The sequence below is a fragment of the Eptatretus burgeri genome, chromosome 2 (assembly GCF_056783735.1).
Source record: "Eptatretus burgeri isolate ZD-2024b chromosome 2, Ebu_testis_v1, whole genome shotgun sequence".
Taxonomy (NCBI): Eukaryota; Metazoa; Chordata; class Myxini; order Myxiniformes; family Myxinidae; genus Eptatretus; species Eptatretus burgeri.
In genome coordinates this window covers 115,985,319-116,008,124 of record NC_140962.1, presented here as the reverse complement: position 1 = coordinate 116,008,124, position 22,806 = coordinate 115,985,319, and the positions used below count along the sequence as shown (strand labels likewise).

The following is a 22,806-nucleotide window of genomic DNA, read 5'->3' as shown; positions in this document are numbered from 1 at the left end:
CCATAATAAAAGACCAAAGATGAATAATCAGTCCATCCCAACCGAATCGTCGATTGATCAAATGTTAGGCCAACTTGTGTTGTGACACTAACTGTATCTTGATCATCCCGTCATATTCATTGGTAATTCGTTTTGCCACAACACCATTGTCCTTCATGTCATGTACAAGTTCCTCGATTTAGTTTTGAATGATGTTCAAAAATGTATTTATCAACTATTATAGTTTTTACCATACTTGATAGGACGTTCTTGCCATCTGTCCTGTGTACGATTACATGTGACCATGTGTGCCACTGTCAGGATATGGACAAAAGAACTCCACTTCATGCCGCAGCCTTCCTGGGTGACCCTGACATCATTGAACTGCTCATACTCTCAGGTAAAATGGTCCCTGGTGTTGCTTTAAGACCATCAGAGATGATGAGACAAATAGCAGGGAAGGTTTCGTGAACTTGGCCTGTAATTATATTGCTTGTGAGAATTTTTTTTTTGTATGCAAGGTCTTTGTTTGCCTTTGTTTAAAACTGCAATTTAAAATCAGGCGTTGCAATGTAAAAGCATACTTGCCATCTTTTGTAAATACCCATACTTGTGCTTCAGGTGCTCGAGTGAATGCCAAGGACAGCCAGTGGTTGACCCCCCTACATCGCGCGTGTGCATCCCGCAGTGAGGTGCATTATCTAAATGTGGATCTGTGTTTGATCAAAAGTTAATACATTAATTGATGATGTGGTAAAATTAATGTTCAATTCATTCCTTTACTCTGTAGCTTTCCCACCACAGGCAAAAGTAAATGACATCTGTTGTTTGTTTGACAAACAACAGATGACAAATGACATCTGTTGTTTGTATTGATACAGATGTTTTGGCTTTCATTGTTTGGTGAAACGTGCAATTCGTCATAAGCAAGAAGCCAATTGCTTTTGAGGTCAAAAGGTCAATGTAGGCCAAAGGTCAACAACTTCGTCAAATTTCTAAAATCCTCAATTTTCATCCGATTGACTTGAAAGTTTAAGTGGATTTGCATATTTGGTCATTGAATTCAACCACCAATTTTTTTTTTTAAGGTCAAATTTGTTTTCTGAATTTCGCAAGTATCATGCTATGCACAACATCTTTCTTGTTTGTTTGTATGTCAATCACCTACAGGGAATATTTTAAAACCGATCTTCACAAAACTTCACCAAAACTTCAGGGTCACCACTTGGTAGAGTTCGTCATAAGGAAGAAGACTATCATTGTTGAGGTTAAAAAGGTCAAAACGTCAATATAGGGCAAAGGTCAACTTCGTCAAATTTCTAAAATCCTCAATTTTCATCCAATTGACGAGAAATTTGAACAGGATAAGGTCATTGAATTCAACGAACAAGTGTTTTTGAGGTCAACATAGGCCAAAATGTCAACTTCGGCTGAATTTTAAAAATTGTCTGTTTTCATCCAGTTGACTTGAAATTTCAAGAGGAATTACATATTTGTTCATTGATTTCAACCACCAATTCTGAAGTCAAACTTGTTTTATCGATTTTGTTTGTATTACACACGCCATGTCTTTCTTGTTATCTTGCCAAAACGAAGTTTTTGCAGGATATGTTAGTCAGCTTGTATGATTTTTTTTTGTTTGTCTGTATTCACGTATCGATCACTCTGCAGAGCACAGTTATCATTGGAAATTTTTGTAACTTTGCATATTAGAGTCCTATAGAGGTCCCTTTCAGCGCATAAAATTGTCAAGGTCAAAGGTCAAGGTCACTGTCACAAATCAGGGGAGTCAACGAAACCCTTAATTTTTGAGTAATTTTGATCGGATTGTCTTCAAACTTCATGGGAATATAGTTCATGGTCTGGCGCTCAGCTGATTAATTTTTGGTGGCGATCGGCCTTGACCTTCATGGTTAGCGCTGGAGGTTGAAAGTTTTTGACCCCAAGGTCAAATTTTGAAATCTCAGATACCATATCGAGTAATACCTCATATGAAAGCGCTTGATAAGTGCTTTCCAGATCTGTCAAAAGTTTGACGCTATGACGTCATCAAATGACGTCATGACGAAAAAACGGATTTTTCATGAAAATTTTATTTCCTCAGTTCTCATCAAAATCTCTTGATATTTCATGTACAATGGTCCTGGAGAGATACCATTAACCATATGAAAATATAAAGGTCAAGGTCACAAAAATGTCAAGCATCAAGGTCGACGAAACCCTTATTTTTTGAGTAACTTTAATCGAATAAATAAGTCACTCATGTTCACATTTTGGCAAGATACTGGTCACCCTGGGGGTGACATTGGTTTTTATTTGTTTGTTTGTATGTCAATCGCCTACAGGTTATAATTTCAAACTGATCTTTACGAAACTTCACCACCTCGTAGAGTTCGTCATGAGGAAGAAGCTTTTTGTTTTTGAATGCAGCATAGGCCATAGGTCAACAACTTTATCAGATTTCTAAAAATCTCTCAATTTTCATCCGATTAACTTGAAATTTGAATAGGATTTGCATATCGGGTCACTGAATTCAACCAGTCAATTATTTTTGAGGTCAAATTTGTTTTATGGATTTCACAAGTATCATGCTCTGTATGATATCTTTCTAGTTACTTTCAAAAATCGAATATTTTTCAAGTATAATGGTTGGGCTTGTGCGTAATTCTGTCTGTTTGACTGTTTGCTTGCTTGCTTGTTTGTATGTCAACCACGGACAGGTCATATTTTTAAACTGATCTTCATGAAATTTCACCACCTGGTAGAGTTCGTCATAAGTAAGAATCCTGTTTTTGAGGTCAAAAGGTCAACAACTTTGTAACATTTCTAAAATCCCCAATTTTCATCCCATTCACTGAAATTTGAGGAAGATTTGCATGAACTCTATTTGATCACTGAATTCAACAAATATGTACTTTTGAGGTTAACATAGGTCAAAAAGTGGGCAGGGGCCATATTTCTAAGATTGTCAATTTTCATCCCATTGATTTGAAATTTGAAGAGGATTTGCATATCAGATCACTGAATTCAACCACCAATTATTTTTGAGGTCAGATTTGTTTTGGAGATTTCAAACGTGTCATGCTCTGCACAACATCTCGTTTGTTTGTTTGACCTGTCAATAACTTGCACACTTTGCCGTATACTTACACTGCTTAGAAACAAGTTGTGGAGCAACTGATTCAATGTTGATGAAATTGAAGGTCCAGCATTTCAGTACACAATTTTAAAATATTATTAACTAGAAATGAAGAAGAACAGCAGTGAAGGGAAGGAACTGTGTATCAGAGCCTGAAAGCTCCTGTCGCTTTGGGTTAGGAAAAGCCCAGAGGCTGTCCAATGACCAGGCTTAGAATCACACAGGTAAGAATATCTCTGAGCAGCCCTTGTTCTGCCTTGTCAGCCACCTGTGTGTCTGAATAAAGGAAGCCATGCAACACCATGCTCTCCTGGATTCCCAATAAAAGCAGAGTTCAGCAATCTTGTTTTTTTTTCCAGTTGGTAATCAATGTAATGCAGCCAACTTGAACCATGATTGACAGCAACAACAAACTCAGCCAATGAAATCTCTCCTTTTTATCCAAAAATATGCAGGCTCTTTAGTCAGTCTTTCAGTGATTTCCCCCTTAAGCTTTGCATGCCATCTCGGTAATATGTCATCGGTCATTTTGTTTGATGAGCATTCTAACAGTTACCTCATAATGTTCTTTTCTAAGCTGGATGGAATGCAGCTTTATTTTTGCAATTAAACATTTCAGGAGGGATAAACCCATAAAATACTCTCCTGAGTCAGTCCTTTCATGCATTTCTTTCCATTGAAGAATACCTCCGCTAGGCTGAACAGTTTACGTGTTGTATCTCACCGATGGGCCAGATCTGGATCCGCATCTTCACCAAAATTGAATCAATTCATCCTTTTCACGCACCCAACGTGTCCACCAAGTTTTTCTCCAAATCCATCCATAACTTTTTGAGATATTCTTGCTCACAGGCAGACAAACAGGGGTGAAAACATAACCTCCATCCACCTTCTGAAAATAATGGTCCTGTGCCACCTCAGGAATGAGGGCAGCAATGAAATGTGTTCTGCATGGTGCACAATACTACCAGAGTAAAACAATTGATGCGCTTTCATCGTACTTCTGCTTGTTAAGAACTCCTCTTTTGCACTGTCGATAGCTCTGACAATGGCATCTTTTTGTTGATGCTGTTTATGTCGCCAAGATGGAGGCAGCTGCATCCTTCCTTTTATCCATTTGCATGACATTTTAAATGATAGTCAAAATTTTACAGACCGTGTGATCTCGCTATCTACTCCCTGAGGAGCTTTTTAATTATTACCTCTGCCACCTAAAGTGGATGGAGGTTATGTTTTCACCCCTATCTGTCTGTCTGTCTGTCTGTGTGCAGGATATCTCAAAAAGTTATGGACTGATTCGGCTGAAACTTGGTGGACAGGTTGCATGTATGACAAGGACGAATTGATTCAATTTTGGTGAAAATCCGGATACGAGAATTTTTAAGTGATTCCTTCACCATTGAGAGATGGCCAAAAACGATATATAGCACTATATCTCAAAAAGTTGTGGACGGATTCAGATGAAACTTTGTGGACACGTCGGGTGTGTGATCACGACGAATTGATTCAATTTAGGTGAAGATCCGAAACCGGATCTGGATACGAGAGTTATTTCATTTTTAAAGTGACTTTTCACCATTGAGAGATAGGGCCAAAAACGATATAGTCCTGTATAGCATCTTATTTCAAAAATGTATTGCGCTCGATATGTTCTCATGGATCAGGCATTACGTGGCGGAGGTATGCGCTCTACCGAGTGCCCTTCTAGTCCATTTGTGTCTTTGTCCATTTGCAAATGTGATATACAGTATTTGCATATATCTTCATTAACTGCATTGCAGGAGGAATCTCATCTGATTAAAATTCAGTCATTGTGTGCTGTGGACAGGGTTCCATTATGGAGCGTGCCAGTTTTCCAGATCGTTTGGCTGGCATTCCATCTGCATATCCTTGTGGTCGTACAATATCCTATGGGATATTTTTGAACATTTGCAGGAACTTTGTCGGGGTGCATTTCCATATTTTTTCCTTTGGTCTCTTCGCACGTCAGAATATGATGAGAACACACCTTGATCCTCAGAAATCAAATCTCTCATTGCGGTGTTTTGACCTCTATCGTACTGTGCAAGCAAACAAGCAAATCTTTATTTGTTCACATTCCAGCAATTTAAGATTCATTGTAGAGCTTTGATGTGCATCACATGCAGGACAATAACATTAGGAGACATCACTTGTACATTCAAAAATTTCAGTGCTCATAAAAAGAAAAAAATACAAAAACGTGAAGAGCGCAAAAAAGACCCCCAATTTGAGACTTCGTCTCAGGATGAAATCTGATACTTAGTAATTTGGCATTCACCTGAGTTTTGTTAATACATGCAAAACCTTCATAAACCCATTGAGAGCGAAAGTGTAAGGGACGGGGTTTAGGAGGTTAGGGTGGGTGGGGGGGGGAGAATGTAGAGCAATAGAAGGGTGGGGGCAAGAGTATATTGAGGAGAAAGGGTGGGGACAGTAGGAAAGAGGAGCAAGGTGAGGGTCTGAAAAAGGTGTGCAGAGGTGCATTTTGTTTGAGATTAGAAAAGGTAGTAGGTCTCTTCCTATTCTGATTCTATTATTGTTTGGACTTTTATAAGCAGGCCTTCAATCCTTTTTGCCATGCAAGTTCTGCTCTATTTTTGTAGTTCTCCATTGCTCTATGATCTGTCACATGACCTTGAATTCCAGAACAATTACTGTCCGCTCCTAAACTGTTGTGCAGAAATTCACCAAACTTGATAGTTATGATCACCACATGGCATGAAGATGCAAAACACTATCATTTTTGGCCTGACCCCCAAGGGTGGGGTAAAAAGGTCAAGCACCAAAAAAATGCAATGATGATCATGTTTTTAAACATTAAAAAAAAATGAAACCTTGTCTATGCAATCAACATTGGGGGACACATGAAATATGCAACGATTTTTATTTTTATTTTTATTATGGATTTAAACCATGGTTTATGCCCCAGAGAGTGGGGACTTGGTGTCACAGGGATTATATGGGGGAGGGGGGGATTTAACTCAAAATTTAATATTGGGTGATTCATGGTGGAAATTTTTGCCATCTTTCAACCTTGCTGCTTTAGGTGGGAAGTGTGGGGATTTGTGAAGACGTGCCATCGACTTTGCTCTAGTTTTTGTTGAGTTTGTGGATCAAAGGAGGTAGAAGGAATATAATTATGTTGGTGGAGAGGGGGTTGGAATTGAAACGAGGGAGAATTTTGGAGTATGGGCGGGGAAAGTATGGGTGATTGGAGTCGGCAAGCAATGGAAAGAAAAGAGAAAGTGATTTGGGAAGAAAGAAGTCAGGATCAAAGAAATGGGAATATATGTAATATATAAGGAAAAGGGGGTAAATCTAATCACCACCATTTACGATTTTTGGAGGGTGTTTGAATTGAATAGTATTTTAAAATGAAAGTTTTGTTTATTTTTATTTTTTGAGGCTCCGTGCTGGAACGTTTGACTTTGTATCAAAATGACTTGAGCATTTGACTTTATATCAAAAGAGGAAAATGAATAGGTGTGTTTATCTTAAACAAGAGTTTTGTTTCATTTGTGCATTCAACAGGCTGCAGTTATGACCCTACTGAAGCATGCCGCAGACGTGAACGCTCGGGACAAACACTGGTTGACACCTTTGCACCTGGCTGCTTCAAGCCGCACGGTGCAATGTGCCGAGGCACTTGCACCGCTGTTGGGAAACATAAACATAGCAGACCGTTTGGGGCGTACTGCACTGCACCATGCTGCGTTTGATGGAAACCTCGAGGTATGTGGTTAGGTGGAGAAGTTGAAACGAGTTTGAATGAAACTTGCATTTTTGACAAGTAATGTTCGGAGGTACCTAATACAGAGATACTCATGCTGTCTTCAATCCATTGTTATAACTGAAATATGTTGTGTACAGCAAATCAGAGCTACATCATATGCCTTAGCACATTCCCAGTGTCTCTCTAACTTGTGAAGAGTAAATAATTACATCATGTGAAGTAGGAACATTACCTCGTCTTGAGACAATTTATTATTTTTATGAAAAAAAACTAACTGATTTTTGAGTGTTTGAGTCGAGGCTTGTGGAGGAGCTAGAACACAAAATGACCAGGACTTAAAATAACAAAATAAACAGTGGGAATGAGGGAAGGGGACGGAACACCAACAGCAGGGTAGAGGGTCAATGTAAAGGAGACCTGGAGGAAGAATAGACACAGGGAAGCACAAAATCAAAAAGAGGGGGAGGAGAACACGGGTGAATAAGCTGTTTTCAGGTGTAAACTCTCATTCACAGAAGTGGAAGGGAAAAATGGGGAAGAAGCAGAAATGGAACAAAAAAAAAATTGAAGAGGATTGGGGGAGGAACCTCATAACCTGCAAACTAGGAAAGAGGTGGGTTTAGGGAGGGTTAATGAGGGTAGAAAAGATCACGGTGATGGATGATGACCTAAGATGGTGTTGAACAGCTGTCTTGATGGATTTCAGGGAAGAATGAGATTGAACAGATTGAGGAAGTTGGTTCCACAGGTGAGCGAAATATGGCATATGAATGAATGGAAACGAGCAGTGACCCTGGATTTTAGGAGTTTCACCAGGGGTTCCTAGCAGACAGCTTGTGCCCTGCAGAAACCTGAGGTATGGGAGGGTACAAGACCAAAAAGTTGATGGAAGACAACAGAGAGACTATTGACCTTCATGCAATATGAAAGTAATAGACCTTGAGACTCAGCTTTATCATGAGAGACAGCAATGGTTTTCAAGGCCTTCGCTTCTACCGTCCACAGTAGAGCATGGTGTGAGATAGGACAGGGTTGCCAGACTCTATCAATTGCTTCAGATCTGTCTGGCTAGATAGCTCAGATCTCATGTCTGAGATTGAGGACCTCCATCCATTGTTGGGAGAGCTGAAGTAGCAAGAACTTGCATGAGCAAAAAAAGTTGATTTTGATGTGACAAAAAAAGAAATCTGTCATTGCTGAGCAAGAGGTTAGCAAATAAAACCAGCAAATTTGTTGGACGACAAAATACAGATACGATACATATCAAAACAACAACAACAACATTATGGCAAACAGCTTTTGCAACCACTTCTGTCACATAATGAGCTTAAACATGTGCACATAATGTATTTTTAACATAAAAGAGCAGCGGGAGAGGGGGCAAGGGTGACATATAATCACAACCATGACTGGAAAAACATGTTATTAAACACTGTGCTGCCTCCGACATGGCGTGGCAAGAATAATATTGGTTTGGCCACAACTCGACTGATAGTGTGATAGTCTGATGTGTAACTTTTTGTTTATTTATTTTGGAAAATTTCTTAAATGTTTTCATTTAGACTTCCCTTTTCTCTTGTGATCTAATTTAATGCCAGAGGGCAAAAAAGTGTTCTTGTTTTTCTTCTACTATTATTTTCTGTTGCAGTATATTTCCACCACCATGATGCCTGTCCATTTATCTTGCTTTCTTGAGAATCACATTTCTCTTTCTTCTGAAAGGAGATGTAGAATGCAGCATTGAGATGACAAACTGTCAAGGAGTGCATTTTCTGATACAGCAACATTATGACAAACAGCCATAGACATGAGCAGAAGAATAGAAGCGGCATGTCTGCAAAATTAACAAATGTATTTAAAGGGAACCCAAATGCAAAGACCACCTCGACAATAATCTATCCCTTGATACCTTACAAAATAGATGTCCTTTTCCGATTTCAAATTTTAAAGTAGGTAAATTTCTATTAAAGGTCAAAATCTTCTTCTTTTTTAGATTAGCTGTGATGTCACATCTGGGAGTCAACCACCAGATCTGTACTGTTTCCTGGTGACATCGCCGAATGATTCAACTCAAATGGCAAATATTTTTTTTCCATTTTCCACAAATATGCCGAGTCTGTGTCATTGGTGCTTGTATAGTAATGCAAACCGAAATACTGTAGTTTCATGCTACACCACAGCCGAAATACCCTAAATTTTTGAGAAATTGGACAAGGTTTGTCTGAAATACCCTAAATTTGTGAGAAATTGGAGGAGGTTTGTCTGAAATACCCGAGTGTGGATCGGGTCTACAAAATATTTGCCTTTGTGCTAGGAACATTTAACAGAGCACTGTTATGAAACAACAGAGATGGCGAGATCTTGTGGTTATCCGCCACAATTGAGAGAGGATGCCATCCCCACAATTAAGTGGAAGAATCAGCCGTCGCTTGAAACTGTAACACCATGTCTACCCAGCTACCACCACATATATGTACATAGGCAATTTGAGTGGTGAATCCAACACCTGTTGCCATTGCCTGACAGTTACCACAAGAGCAACTGAAAATAATATTCTCTTGTCAACACAAATTCCTGCAAATCAAATGAACCACCATCTATGTATAGTGGAGAGAAAGTATGTATAATCATCTACTCCTCTGAGTGGATTTGACCGAGGAGTCTAAAACTTTCAGGTCCCCCCCCCCCCCAACCTTTGACCACCCCCCAATCAACCACCATCCTCGTACAATCCCCCATCAACCATCACCCCAACAATACACACCACCACCACCATATACCCCCTTCTCCACCATAGCACCACTCCCCTCTCCATTTGGCCGGGACATCAACATCTCACGGACATGACGGTGGGACACGGCACGGGCACAAATGGCGTCTGGGGAAAGTATTAAACGGGATGATCCTGTAGCATACAAGACAAGTGGTCAGTCTGCGATGGTGGGACAAAGCATTCATCGCCAATTTTGTCCGTGGTGTCGGATGATGATGGGTATTTCTATTTGAGTAATATACGAGCTAATTTATCAATAAATACAAAATCCTTCCCTTTATAAACCATCAATTGAACGAAAAGCAAAACCTACCGATCTGAAGTAGTTTTTGTTGTTGTTGTTGTTGTTGTTGTTGTTGTTGTTGTTTTTATTGCGACCAGCGTTTTGATGTTTTTAACATCTCCATGTTCACTTCCACCTTCTTCCTCTGAATTTCTCACATGAAGCTCAAAACAATATGGCTCCATAATTCCCCCGAAAGCATTTCCTTCACCAACTTTGTCTTCAATAGTTTCTGAAAAATCCCACTGATTAGTTTCAACATTCTGAGAAACTTCAGAGTTATTCATGACAGTGGAATCGGTATTGGAATCCAAGCTCAACATGCACTGTTTCTCCACGTGAAGCCAATATTTAGATCAAGGTGATTTCAAGATGTGACGTCACTGATGAAATCGAAAATCAACACTAGGGCTTTTTTCGACACTGATTGGCAAAAAAATGTCAAAAATGTTTTCCCTTCAAATTAGCCTGTGATTAATGATTTTCAATGGTTTTCAGAAAGAAAAAAAATTGCATTTAGGTTCCCCTTTCAAAGATTACTTATGTACTCCAGTGTGCTAATTGTACTCCAGGGCTAATTATACGCTGAGGCCAAAGCACAAGGCCTTACATTCACAATGCAGATATGTCGGTGGCCTCTGTATTTTGTACTTGTCATCATCGAGCTCCAACCATCCTCGGTTCCTCCAGGACACACACACACACACACACACACACACACACACACACACACACACACACACACACACACACACACACACACACACACACACACACACACACACACACACACACACACACACACACACACACACACACACACACACACGCACGCACACACACACACACACACACACACACACACACACACACACATACACACATACACACATACACACATACACACATACACACATACACACATACACACATACACACATACACACATTCTCCCAGTAATGCCCTCCAGGTTAAACCTCTTAACTTTTTAATTCTTCTTTCCTTCTGGTTGTGGAACTGCCTTCCCCAGGTGCTTCAATCACTTCCAGGGATATAAGTAGGTTATTTTTTTGGGTGATGTTGCTGTTGCCTCCAGCCTCCCCCCCCCTCCTCCACCCGCACCCTCCCCAAACCCACCACACCTCTCTATTTCCTGTTTGTTCATTGCTTCTCTTGTTTGCAACTGTGGCTTGAATGTTAGTTTTGTTGCGGCCACGGGTACCGAGACACCAGCTTGTCACTCGGGGATTAATTCCCGGTTGTCCTCGTAACAGCCGGACCTGGGGCTGCTGCTCACAATTAACATTGTGGTACGGTGGGTTGTTTTAGAACCACAAACACAACCCAGTTAACCACGAGTTCCAGTGTCCACCGTCTAATTATTCCGTTTAACTAGAGGTCACGTGGTTACTTGAGCGGGGAGCGTGCCCTCGGCAAAGCACCAATATTATCTCGATTAGCTTTTAATTAGGGCAGCGGAGCGTTTTAACTGCTGGTGCGTGTCGACTATTTTTGGTCAAATATGTGGTAATTACCTCCCAGTCTATTGAGGTTCGGACAATGCGAGACCAATGGAAGGAAAGGACAAATACGGACAGGTTGGAAGTCAATAAATAATTTATTAATAATAAAAGAAATAAATGAAAATAACTTTTTATTTTCTGAGGTAAATAAAAGAATAAATGTCAAAGCAAAATCGATCAAAATGCCAGGAAAGAGACAAAGAGCAGATGTTTATCGGGGGTTGACTTACAGCAAAACACAGACAAGGGTACCCAGCAGATCATTCGGGAGGGGGGGGTGGGGGGGATAAGAGTCGTCTCGCTCACCAGAGAGTAGTTGTCCGTTAAGCGAAAACGTTCTGAAATGTGTGCGTGCGTGTCACGTCCGTCGTCAGCACCCAGCCTTGCCGTGCACCCTCGCAAACAGCCTTGAACGCCATTCGACATCTGGGAGGGCTCCGAGATCGTCTGTCGCGGGTTTAGACCCTGGTGCTGTGACACGGGCAGTTCCTCACACTTCACGAAACTGGTGATGTCTAGTGACCCACACGGTCCGTCAGTGACTGACCCGCGCCTCACTCGTTGGTGACCGACCCGTGCCTCACTCGTCAGCGCTGCTCACACCCACACGCGCACCACACGCTCACTTACTCAAGCACTGGGAAGGACGAATTGTCTCGTTGGCGCTGGTCAAACACCCACACGCGCACCACACGCTCGCTTGCTCACTTCTTGCTCGCTTCTCTTCTCCTTATTTGCATGCTTACACCCACTTCTTGCTTGCTTCTCGCGCTTACTTCTCTCTCTTTCTTCTCCCTCAGAACGGACCTCCAATTCTTTTTTATATATGCAGCCCGTCTCGGCGGGCGCAGCATCCGCCCCAAGCTCACTCTGCCCCACTTGCGCACGGTTACCATGACGACACATGAGCTCTCAAAAAAGGCGGGCGTCGGCGCTCGCGAAAAAAATACGTGCATAAACGTTGCTGAGGAAAGATAAGGGCGCGCGTCGGAGCTCGTGAAAGAAATGTGTGTAAACGTGTCTCGTTTAAAAAACAGGAAAAAAAAACGAAGCTTCCCATAAGAGAGGGGATCTATTCTTTACCCTTCTCATCGCATCACATTTAAAATCCCATGAGACATGGGGATGGGGCTAATCTGAACATGCATTTAAGGAAATAACTGTCTGAGGACCTGGATATGTGGATGCATTCATCAGAACGGATTCTTAAATCCATAACAGTATGTTGCCTTTTTGGCCTCTTGTAACCTTGTTCTTCCCTCGATGAACTTGGACTTAAAAAAATAAAAGACTCCTCTTCTTTTGACTTGCAACTTGATGCCATAGTATGTTATTTGGATTGGACCTAAAGGACATTCCAATCTGAGCATACCCTTGTTTTAAATCCCACATATGAGGGAGAGTCAAAGTTTCTTTTCATTTTAACCTGTTGAACCCTCGTGGCCGTTTAACCAGCCGCTATTCAAACCTCCATATATCCGGATTTTTCTCCAGGGAGCCCAGGGTGAGGGAGCCGAAAGTTCAAGGAGCTCAGGGTTCAAAGGGTTTAAAAAGTTTGAACACTTCAATTATAAACAATTAATTTATTAACAGCATACAAGAAGAAAAAGCAATTGACACCAAATGACAAATAATAATAATGATGACTTTTTATGTCTCGTTGCCGGAGGCATTGTTTTCGGGTTGTTTGTCCGTCCAGGCATCCGTGATAGGTTTTCGTGACCACTATAACTTAGGAATGACTACAAGGATCCAAGTCAAACTTGGTATAATTATATATAATGAAATAAGGAAGAACTGCTAAGATTATGTGGCCAAAGGTCAGAGGTCCTGTTGGGTAAAAATTCTGCACTAACTTGTGAACCAGTGATGAGATTTTGCCCAAACTTGGTACAAGTATATATTATGATGCAAAGATGAATTGATTCGATTTTGGCATCAAGAGGTCAAACGTCAGAGGTCATGTCAGGTGATAATGTGATACTTGAAAATAGCTGAAGGAATTTTAATCAAACTTAGTGCCATTATGTATAATGATGTAATCATGTGGGTGGAGAAATATCAGTCGACGTCACGATGTCAAATTATGTCGTTTTATTTATTACGAGCCAATACAACCGGTTGCTTCGCTGAATTAGAGAAATTGACTTCAAAATTATGCCCGAATTAGCTGTGGTTACCTGTAAAAAAAAAAAATAAAAAAAATTATAAATAAATATTCAAACCACGAGCAAGAAACAACCACACAGGCCGTTTCTTCGCACTCGCGTGCCCGTATTTGCGTGGCCTAGAAGTTCGCATATCGCAGTTACGATTATTCGCAGTTTAGTTTTAATGGTCAATTATTCAATTAGCGCCAATGTATTTGCCTTTTCGCAATGTCCTGGCAAGGAAAAACAAAAAGAGAAGAGAGAGAAAAAATTTTTACTTCCTGGTTCGGAGCATACCAGCTCACTCTGATGTTACCGAAATTTATGCACTGTCTAATATGAAAACGATCATAACTTGGGGCATTGTGTTTATCTTTAAATGCGCATAAGAAATCGAGAAATTATTGGAATACACAAAGTCATCACTCTCCGGAAGCTCGTACGTTGTAACCCGTAATGGGGAGCGCGGCTGAGGTTCCCTTCCCCCATCGGCCATGCCCATGCAACAACGTGTCTTGTCATTGGTTGGTAAATAAATGGCCATAACTTCGGAGGCACTTGACCGATTAATATCAAACCTTGAAAAGGCACATCCTCAGGTCCCCAGCAATATATCTGGGAAGTTTCAATTAGATCGGACCAGTGGTTGTCGAGAAACAGCGGTCACGGACACACACGGACACACACGGACACACACACACACACGGACACACACGGACACACACACACACACACACGGACACACACAGATTGCTGGAATTATAGATAGATGAACATTTTTTAGGAGTCAGAACTGCTGCCAACTTCAATTCTGGAGCTTAAACTTTGTAAGAAGGCTTAGTTTAAGAGATTCTTGAGGTTATGGCATGAACGCTGGAATCTCCTGGCATTTATAACCATTGCAATGTACCCAGCGATTTGAAGCTATGATGAACAGGCATTTGATAATATGAGTGAAGAAAGTGGGGGAAAAAAAACCAAAAAGAACTGTATCGTTAAGAAATCGTTGCAGCCTGTTCCAAGTCAAGGCATGGTTGAGCAGGCCAAAAAACATGGTGGCTTCAGACCCCAGCGAGGTAACCCTAGATCCACCTTCAGACCCCAGCGAGGTAACCCTAGATCCACCTTCAGACCCCAGAGAGCGAGGTGACTGAGGATGCGCCTGATAAAGGATGTAATTAAATAAGACTGTTCATTATCTTCAAAATGGGTGTTTTAATTAACCCAAACACCCAATTTTCACTCTTGCACTTCCTTGGATTCCCTTGGTATGCATGTAAAGTTTCATGGATTCATGGTTTTGGAATTATGGAGGAGAATTGCCGACACACACACACACACACACACACACACACACACACACACACACACACACACACACACACACACACACACACACACACACACACACACACACACACACACACACACACACACACACACACACACACCTTGACATTTATGAGTATAGACTCGCAAAAGTACCCAGCCCAGTGATGGGAAAGGCTAACCATTGTGGTGGCAAGAATAATTACAGACGATGACAGTCAGGCAGATGTCTGGGAAAATTCAGTCCATCTTGTAGCGCTCAACTTCACCGGCTGCTGCTCCTGATTTTTGTGGGCACTCCTGTCCTCAGGGCAGTAGTACCATATTATTGGCTCACCTTAAGTTGGCAATGTGCTGCAGCACGTTTTTGTTCCACTATACCACCAAACGTGGTGCTGTTCAAACAAACTGCAACAACGAGGAAGTATACCCTATTATTTTTCCTGGGGGTTTAAATTTTAATGTCGAAGGAGCTGGTAACCATGCTTAAACCTGGCCTGTACAACATTTTACCTTTGTGAGAAATTTGGTCCAACTCCATCCAGAGGTGTAGGAGTGTAAATGTAACACAAAGACAGCCAGATTGACATGTGTGGCATATAAAATTATTTTAGACCACATTATTTTTTGAAAATAATTTTACACATTAGACAACATACCTCACACAAAACTGCCATGTTTGCTTCCATGCGCAGCGACATCTTAATGATTATCACGTCCAAGGTCACGTGGTGTGTTCGCCATATTGGAAAAACGGAAAAACTTTTGACCTCTGTATCTCTGAAACCGCACCAAGGGAAAAGTTGAAACTTGGCAGATAGCATGTACTCCTCATGTGGAATGTGATTATTTTATGACATCATAGGTCCCTTCGTTATGATGTCATAATTGCACATGTCGAATGCCGCATCCGATCGGTATGAAAATTTTTGAGGGTCATTTAGGGATAAAATGGTCCACAGAAAAAAAAAATCATGATGTAATTAGTCGTATGATTCGGCAGCCAAATAATTAAAATAATAATAAAAAACTTTCAAAAATTTTCTTTAAAGTGGCTGAACTGTTTGAGGCGAAACTTTACATGTATGACCGCCTGTCCATGAAGAACAAAAGGTTCACACATATGATGTCATTGGTCACACGGTTTGGCAACCATATTGGATTTACCCTAAAACCCATTCAAAAAAATCATCTTCAGAATTGCTGGACAAATCGAGGGGAAACTTCACACAAGTTCTCGTCAAGTCATGGGTGTACAATTGGCACATAGCAAGTACTCATGGGGAATGAGTGTGCTATTTTTGACTTCATAGGTGCCTTTGTTATGATGTCATTGCATATGTAGAACGCTACATGTGATCAGTATAAAAATTTTTGAGGGTGATATCAAGATAAAATGGTCCACAAACTTTTTTTTGATGACGTCATCGGCCACGTGATTTGGCAGTTTTTTTTTTGTTTTTTTTTAATCTTTTCTGAAATGTCTGAAAAGATCAAGGCAAAATTTTACATGTGTGATTGCCTATCAATGAGGAACAAAAGGGTAACACATGATATTATAGGTCACATGGTTTGGCAGCCGTTTTGGAATTACGCTAAACCTATAAAAATACACCACTCAAAAGAGGTCCTGTTGAGGGTCTGCAATCTCTGATTGCTCTTTTCCTTGTTCTACTTGGATCAGGATCTATCGGTGCAAGTTTGACATCAAACTGCTCAGAACCGCCTCCCTCATCGATTCAGAGTGGACTCTCTAAGCATTATGCCACCAGACTCCGTTGTGTTATGGTTAGAGCATCCACTCTGCATCTGGGGGGTAGGTGGTTCAAACCCTGGCCCAGTCATACTAAAGACCATAAAAATGGTAGGTGCTGCTTCCTTGCTTAATGCTCAGCATGTAACAAGGATAGAGCATGGACAAACAAGCATACGTTGGCATCCATTGTGTTCTAGATTCTAAATTAAATTTTTATTCTCCTATAGTTAGTCTTATTCTGTCATTTGTTCATTAAGAATAGTTTGTCAATGTCCTTCGTTCGTTTGCAATTTGGGCAAGTATGTATAAGGACCTAACCTTTTTGCAGATGATCAACCTCCTCATCTCCAAAGGAGCAAACGTGAATTCGTATGACAAGAAGGATCGTCGAGCAATTCACTGGGCTGCATACATGGGTGAGTGCCTCGGTTGGCTGGATTTCAAGTTGTTTTTTCTTTTTCTGGTCATTTTGAGGAATTAATTTGAGCATAATTTAGCAAGAGGCATTATATAATTCTTCTTAACTATAGTCTTTGTTTATAGCACATTTTGTCAGAATTGACTTGCTATACAGTATACGCAATTAGCTGTTGTCACAAAGATCAATTTCACAATTTTTTTTTTTCGCTCTTCCACAAAATTCTCTACCCATCAATCCATTTGTCTTTGATGCAGTTTTGCACGATCACACACAAATTGATTATTACCTCCGCCACCGAAGGTGGAAGGAAGTTATGTTTTCATCCCTGGCATGACTTGTGATGAGTCTGTTACTTTTGGAAATCAAAGATTTTTCAAGTGTCTTGGTTGGTTGCGTGCATTATTCTGTTTGTCCGTTTGTCTGTCTGTCTTTTTATGTTCATCGCCTTAATCTGTTTGTCTGTTCGTCGTCTGTCTTTTTTTATATATCTATCGCCTACAGGTCACAATTTTAAGCCAATCTTCACAAAACTTTACCAGATGGTAGACTTTGTCATAAGTAAGAAGCCCATTGTTTTAAAGGTCAAAAGGTCAACAGGCCAATCTGAAATCCGAAACAGTATGTTGCCTTTTTGACCTCTTGTAACCTTGTTCTTCCCTCGATGAACTTGGACGCATTTAATTTATTTTTTTGTTTAATCTATAAAACAAATACATTTGTCAAATTTCTAAAATCCTCGATTTTCATCCGATTGACTAGTAATTTGAACAGGATTTACATATCAGGTCACTGAATTCAACCACCAATTATTTTTGAGGTCTTCTTAGGCCAAAATAGGTCAACATAGGCCAGATTTCTAAAATTGTCAATTTTCATCCGATTGACTTGAAATTTGAAGAGGAGTTGCATATTTGGTTATTGAATTCAACCACCTATTATTTTTGAGGTCAACATCGATCAAAGGTCAACAACCAAGGTGAGGTTTCTAAAATCCTCAATTTTCATCTGATTGACTTGAAATTTGAAGTGGATTTATTTACATTTCATGTCGCTGAATTCAACCAGCCAATTATTTTTGAGGTCAAAAGGTTCACATAAGCCAGAGGTCAACAACTGTCAAATTTCTAATATTCTAAATTTTCAACCGATTGACTTGAAAGTTGAAGAGGTGTTGCATATGTGGTCATTTAATTCAACCACCAATTATTTTTGCCTTCAAATTTGTTTTATGGATTTCACAAATATTGTGCTATGCATGACATCTTTCTTGTGTGATGTCTGTTTATGTCCAGGATATCTGAAAAAGTTGTGGACGGATTTGGATGAAATTTGGTGGGCAGGTTGGGTGTGTGACTGTCGAACTGATTAGATTTTGGTGAGGATCCGAATCTGGATCCAATTGATTTTAAAAGTGATTCTTCACCATTGAGGGAGAGAGGGCAAAACCAATATATAGTGCATATCAAAAAGTTATGAATGGATTTGGATGAAACTTGGTGAACACGTTGGGTGTGTGACAAGGACGACTTAATTCAATTTTGGTGAAGATCCGAATCTGGATCTGGATACGATAATTATTTAATTTCTGAAGTGATTCTTCACCACTGAGAGATTGGGCCAAAAACGAAAGATAGCATCATATTTCAAAAATATATTGGGTCCGGTATAGTCTTGTGAATAATCAGGCATTGCATGGTGGAGGTATGTGCTCCACTGAGTGCCCTTTTAGTTTGCAACCTGTATTCAGGGATTTTTTTTCTGTTCCTGTTGATTATGCTCGGACTCTGGATGGCAGAATTGAAATGTACTCAGGTTATGAAGGGGAAAACTGGAAAATTAATTTTTGTTGCCCAAAATTAAGCTATGATTCAGCAGCCCCCTGATTATTAACCTCCGCCATCGAAGATGGACGGTGGTTATTGTTTTCACCCCTGTCTGTTTGTTACTTACGAAATCTAAAGATTTCGTAAGTATATTGATGACTTCCGTCTGTTTGTGTGTGTGTTTGTTTGTTTGTTTGTTTGTATGCACGATAACTCGAGAACGGAAGAAGCAACCAATGCCAAATTACACCATGTGATTCAGGAGGGTGATGGCTAGTGCTGATTAGATTTTGGTCAAAATCGGTTAAAGGTCAAGGTCACTGATGTCAAACATTCGATTTTTGATGGTTTGGTATAGAATCATCGTAGAAACTTCTGGTTTGCGTCGCTACCTTCTCGAGAGACAGCTTTAATTAGCCAAGGTCAGAAGTCAAGTTGACGATTTCGTAAGTACCAGTCTATGACTGCTTGTTACTTACGAAATCTAAAGATTTCGTAAGTTTATTGATGACTTCCGTTTGTTTGTTTGTTTGTAGGCACGATAACTCGAGAACGGAAGAAGCGACCAATGTCAAATTACACCACGTGATTCAGGAGGGTGATGGCTGGTGCTGATTAGATTTTGGTCAAAATCGGTCAAAGGTCAAGGTCACAGTGAAGTCAAACATAATTCCGTAAATTCATGTGGAGAAATGGAGTATTTTTGCTTCGCTCGACGTTACGAGTTCGTTTTAACTTCGATTTTAATTTTGTCTTCGGTTTTTGCGATCACTTAGGACGCTTAAAACTCGGTTGTCGAAATTCTGAAACAGCGATCAATAACTGATATATATATATATATATATATAATAAATAATAAGTATTTTATCAGATTCTTCTGAAAAGCAATACACCTATTGTCTGGCATATCCTGCTGGTACTGAATCACTTTTTTAAAAATAAAAACAAAAAAATGGAATTTTTATCAGAAATCTAGTTTTTCTCTGGGACTCATTATCTGCAAACCACAGTGTAAAATCGTAGACCACAATGAATTCAGAATTCAAGCTCCCCTTGGGCTTGTGACTGATTCATGCTTTTATTAGACAAGGTCAGAGGTCAAGTTGATGATTTCGTAAGTACCAGTCTATGACTTTGTTTGTTTGTTTGTAGGCACGATAACTCGAGAACGGAAGAAGCTACCAATGTCAAATTACACCACGTGATTCAGGAGGGTGATTGCTAGTGCTGATTAGATTTTGGTCAAAATCGGTCAAAGGTCAAGGTCACAGTGAGGTCAAACATAATTCCGTAAATTCATGTGGAGAAATGGAGTATTTTTGCTTCACTCGACGTTATGAGTTCGTTTTAATTTCGATTTTAATTTTGTCTTCGGTTTTTGCGATCGCTTCGGACGCTTAAAACTCGGTTCTCGAAATTCTGGTAAAAATCGGATGTTTTGGCGACGTTTTAAGATTGTATAAAAAATATTTCACTCAACGCGTCACGGGTCGTCCCATGATGCAGTGCGCTCGAGCAGACGCGTCGTTGAGTTACGTTAAGGTATAATTGCGTTGAGAAATGGAGATTTTTGCTTCGGTCGACTTTACGATTTTTGATGGCTTGATACAGAATCATCGTAGAAACTTCTGGTTTGCGTCGCTACCTTCTCTGGAGACAGCTTTTATTAGATAAGGTCAGAGGTCAAATTGACGATTTCGTAAGTACCAGTCTATGACTGCTTGTTTGTTTGTTTGTAGGCACGATAACTCGAGAACGGAAGGAGCTACCAATGTCAAATTGCACCACGTGATTCAGGAGGGTGATGGCTAGTGCTGATTGGATTTTGGTCAAAATCGGTCAAAGTTCAAGGTCACAGTGAGGTCAAATATTCGATTTTTGATGGTTTGGTACAGATAACTCGAGAACGGAAGAAGCTACCAATGTCAAATTACACCACGTGATTCAGGAGGGTGATGGCTAGTGCTGATTAGATTTTGGTCAAAATCGGTCAAAGGTCAAGGTCACAGTGAGGTCAAACATCCAAAACATTCGATTTTTGATGGTTTGGTACCGAATCATCGTAGAAACTTCTGGTTTGCGTCTCTGCCTTCCCAAGAGACAGCTTTTATTAGACAAGGTCAGAGGTCAAGTTGACGATTTCGTAAGTACCGGTCTATGACTGCTTGTTTGTTTGTTTGTTTGTTTGTTTGTTTGTGAACAGTATTACGGAAAAACTCCTCGACGGATTTCGACAAAACTTGGTGGGAGGATTAGGTATGGTCCAAGGATCATGCCATTAGATTTTGGACTTGGTCCAAAGTCCAATATGGCCGCTATGGCAGCCATTTTGAAAAAATATTTGAATTTTTGTTTTTGCATTTCTACATGTTGTAAGTGATTTCCAACCCCCCCCCCCAAAAAAAAAAAATTGTTAGAGAAATAAAAACAAAATTTTGCAACTTTTTTTTCAAAAAAATTTCGACTTTTTTTGCATTTCTACATTACATGTTATAAGTGATTTCCAACAAAAAAAACATGCCAAAATTATAATTGCGGCTGATTTTGGAACTTCAGGTGGATATACTCACTTAAAATCAATTTCTGTCTCAAGGAATCTAGTTATGACGAATGAATTGAGTATGTAAAAGGGAAAGTTGCAAACTATAACTCTGTGAGCACTGTTGACGTCAAATTGAATGAATAGGATATCACGTTCACTTGAGTGACCTAGCAGTATTGGCGGCGGAGGTTTGCACTCTCCCGAGTGCTCCCCCTCTAGTTTCAATTGTGATTAGATTGTATATTTGTCTTGTCTGTTTCCTCACCCCCCCCTCCCCCACATTCTTTTACATGCTTAATCTTGTCTGCTGGAGACTATTCGGCTGCATATATTATTTAATTCTTCCTCATTTTTACACATCAAAAGTATTATTGATGTTCTAAAAGATCAGCTAATCTGTCCAAAATTAAAGCTATTAAAGGAACACTCCAGGCATATTATTATCTTGTGTTGATATCAGAATAACATCCTAAAAATTCCTGGAAATAAAATTTTTGTTTTTAATAATATCACTTTATAAAATATAATGTAAAATTATTAAGTTCTCACTAATCAACATGACCCCCAATCTGATGACTTAATCCATCCTAAGCTTCGGACCACTGATGGGGAAGCGAGTTATCGAGGATGCTTTATCCTGTTATGTTTCATTTTTGGAGACCAAACTTGTGATGAGTGGGTTACGACCTTATTCATTTCAACCCAAAAGGAAAGTTTTTCATGATTAGTGACGATAGCTTTCAATCGAGCGATGAAAGCCTGGAGGCAGGTGCGAGAACTGAAAAAACCGACAGCTGTACATGCAGGCGATGTGTCGTATTGGCAAGTGAGGTGGAGTTTATCTGCTGCCATGAAGTTCCTCCTGTGATTTCAATGAACCAATTTGATGATGGAAGTTGTGTGATGGAGAGCAGAGTGTTCCAGACTGTTTGAATAAGGATGTTCTTGAAATGGCTCCAGTTACTTTACATGATGCCAGGAATATTGGGCCTCAGGAAAACTCCATTCCGAAAAGTTGAGTCAAATGTATGCCCGCTAAATATTTTGGAGTACGGTATTTGACACAAATATTGATCGATGCCAGAAGATTTTCCTCACAACTTCAGTTACGTACAGTTCACACATCCTTCATTATGTACAGATTTTTTTTGTCCTTGAGATTGAAAAGTGCATTAAAAAAAATCTGTTCTCTTTCCCACAGAATCAAATGCTTGCTATCCCCACACTTTTTGAGAGAAAACAAAACAAAACAGGATATTGTAATCGGCTCCGTTTGCCTGTCCGTCCGTCATGCTATCTCCTCCTAAACAGTGATGCAGAAATTCACCAAACTT

The 22,806-nt window shown here is 40.0% G+C and overlaps 1 protein-coding gene across 7 annotated transcripts in view; it reads left to right on the top strand.

The window, feature by feature from the left end:
- LOC147032891 (serine/threonine-protein phosphatase 6 regulatory ankyrin repeat subunit B-like) overlaps positions 1–22,806 on the top strand; it is a 127,973-nt gene that overhangs the window by 41,629 nt on the left and 63,538 nt on the right. For all 7 annotated transcript variants that reach the window (XR_015055395.1, XR_015055396.1, XM_085870877.1 and 4 more), the window contains 4 exons: positions 301–379; positions 601–671; positions 6,671–6,871; positions 17,015–17,102. Coding sequence is in view for 5 of the 7 variants with exons in the window: in XM_085870877.1 (XP_085727003.1) it covers positions 301–379; positions 601–671; positions 6,671–6,871; positions 17,015–17,102 (439 nt within the window). In the remaining 2 variants the exon portion in view is untranslated. The remainder of the gene's footprint in view (positions 1–300; positions 380–600; positions 672–6,670; positions 6,872–17,014; positions 17,103–22,806) is intronic.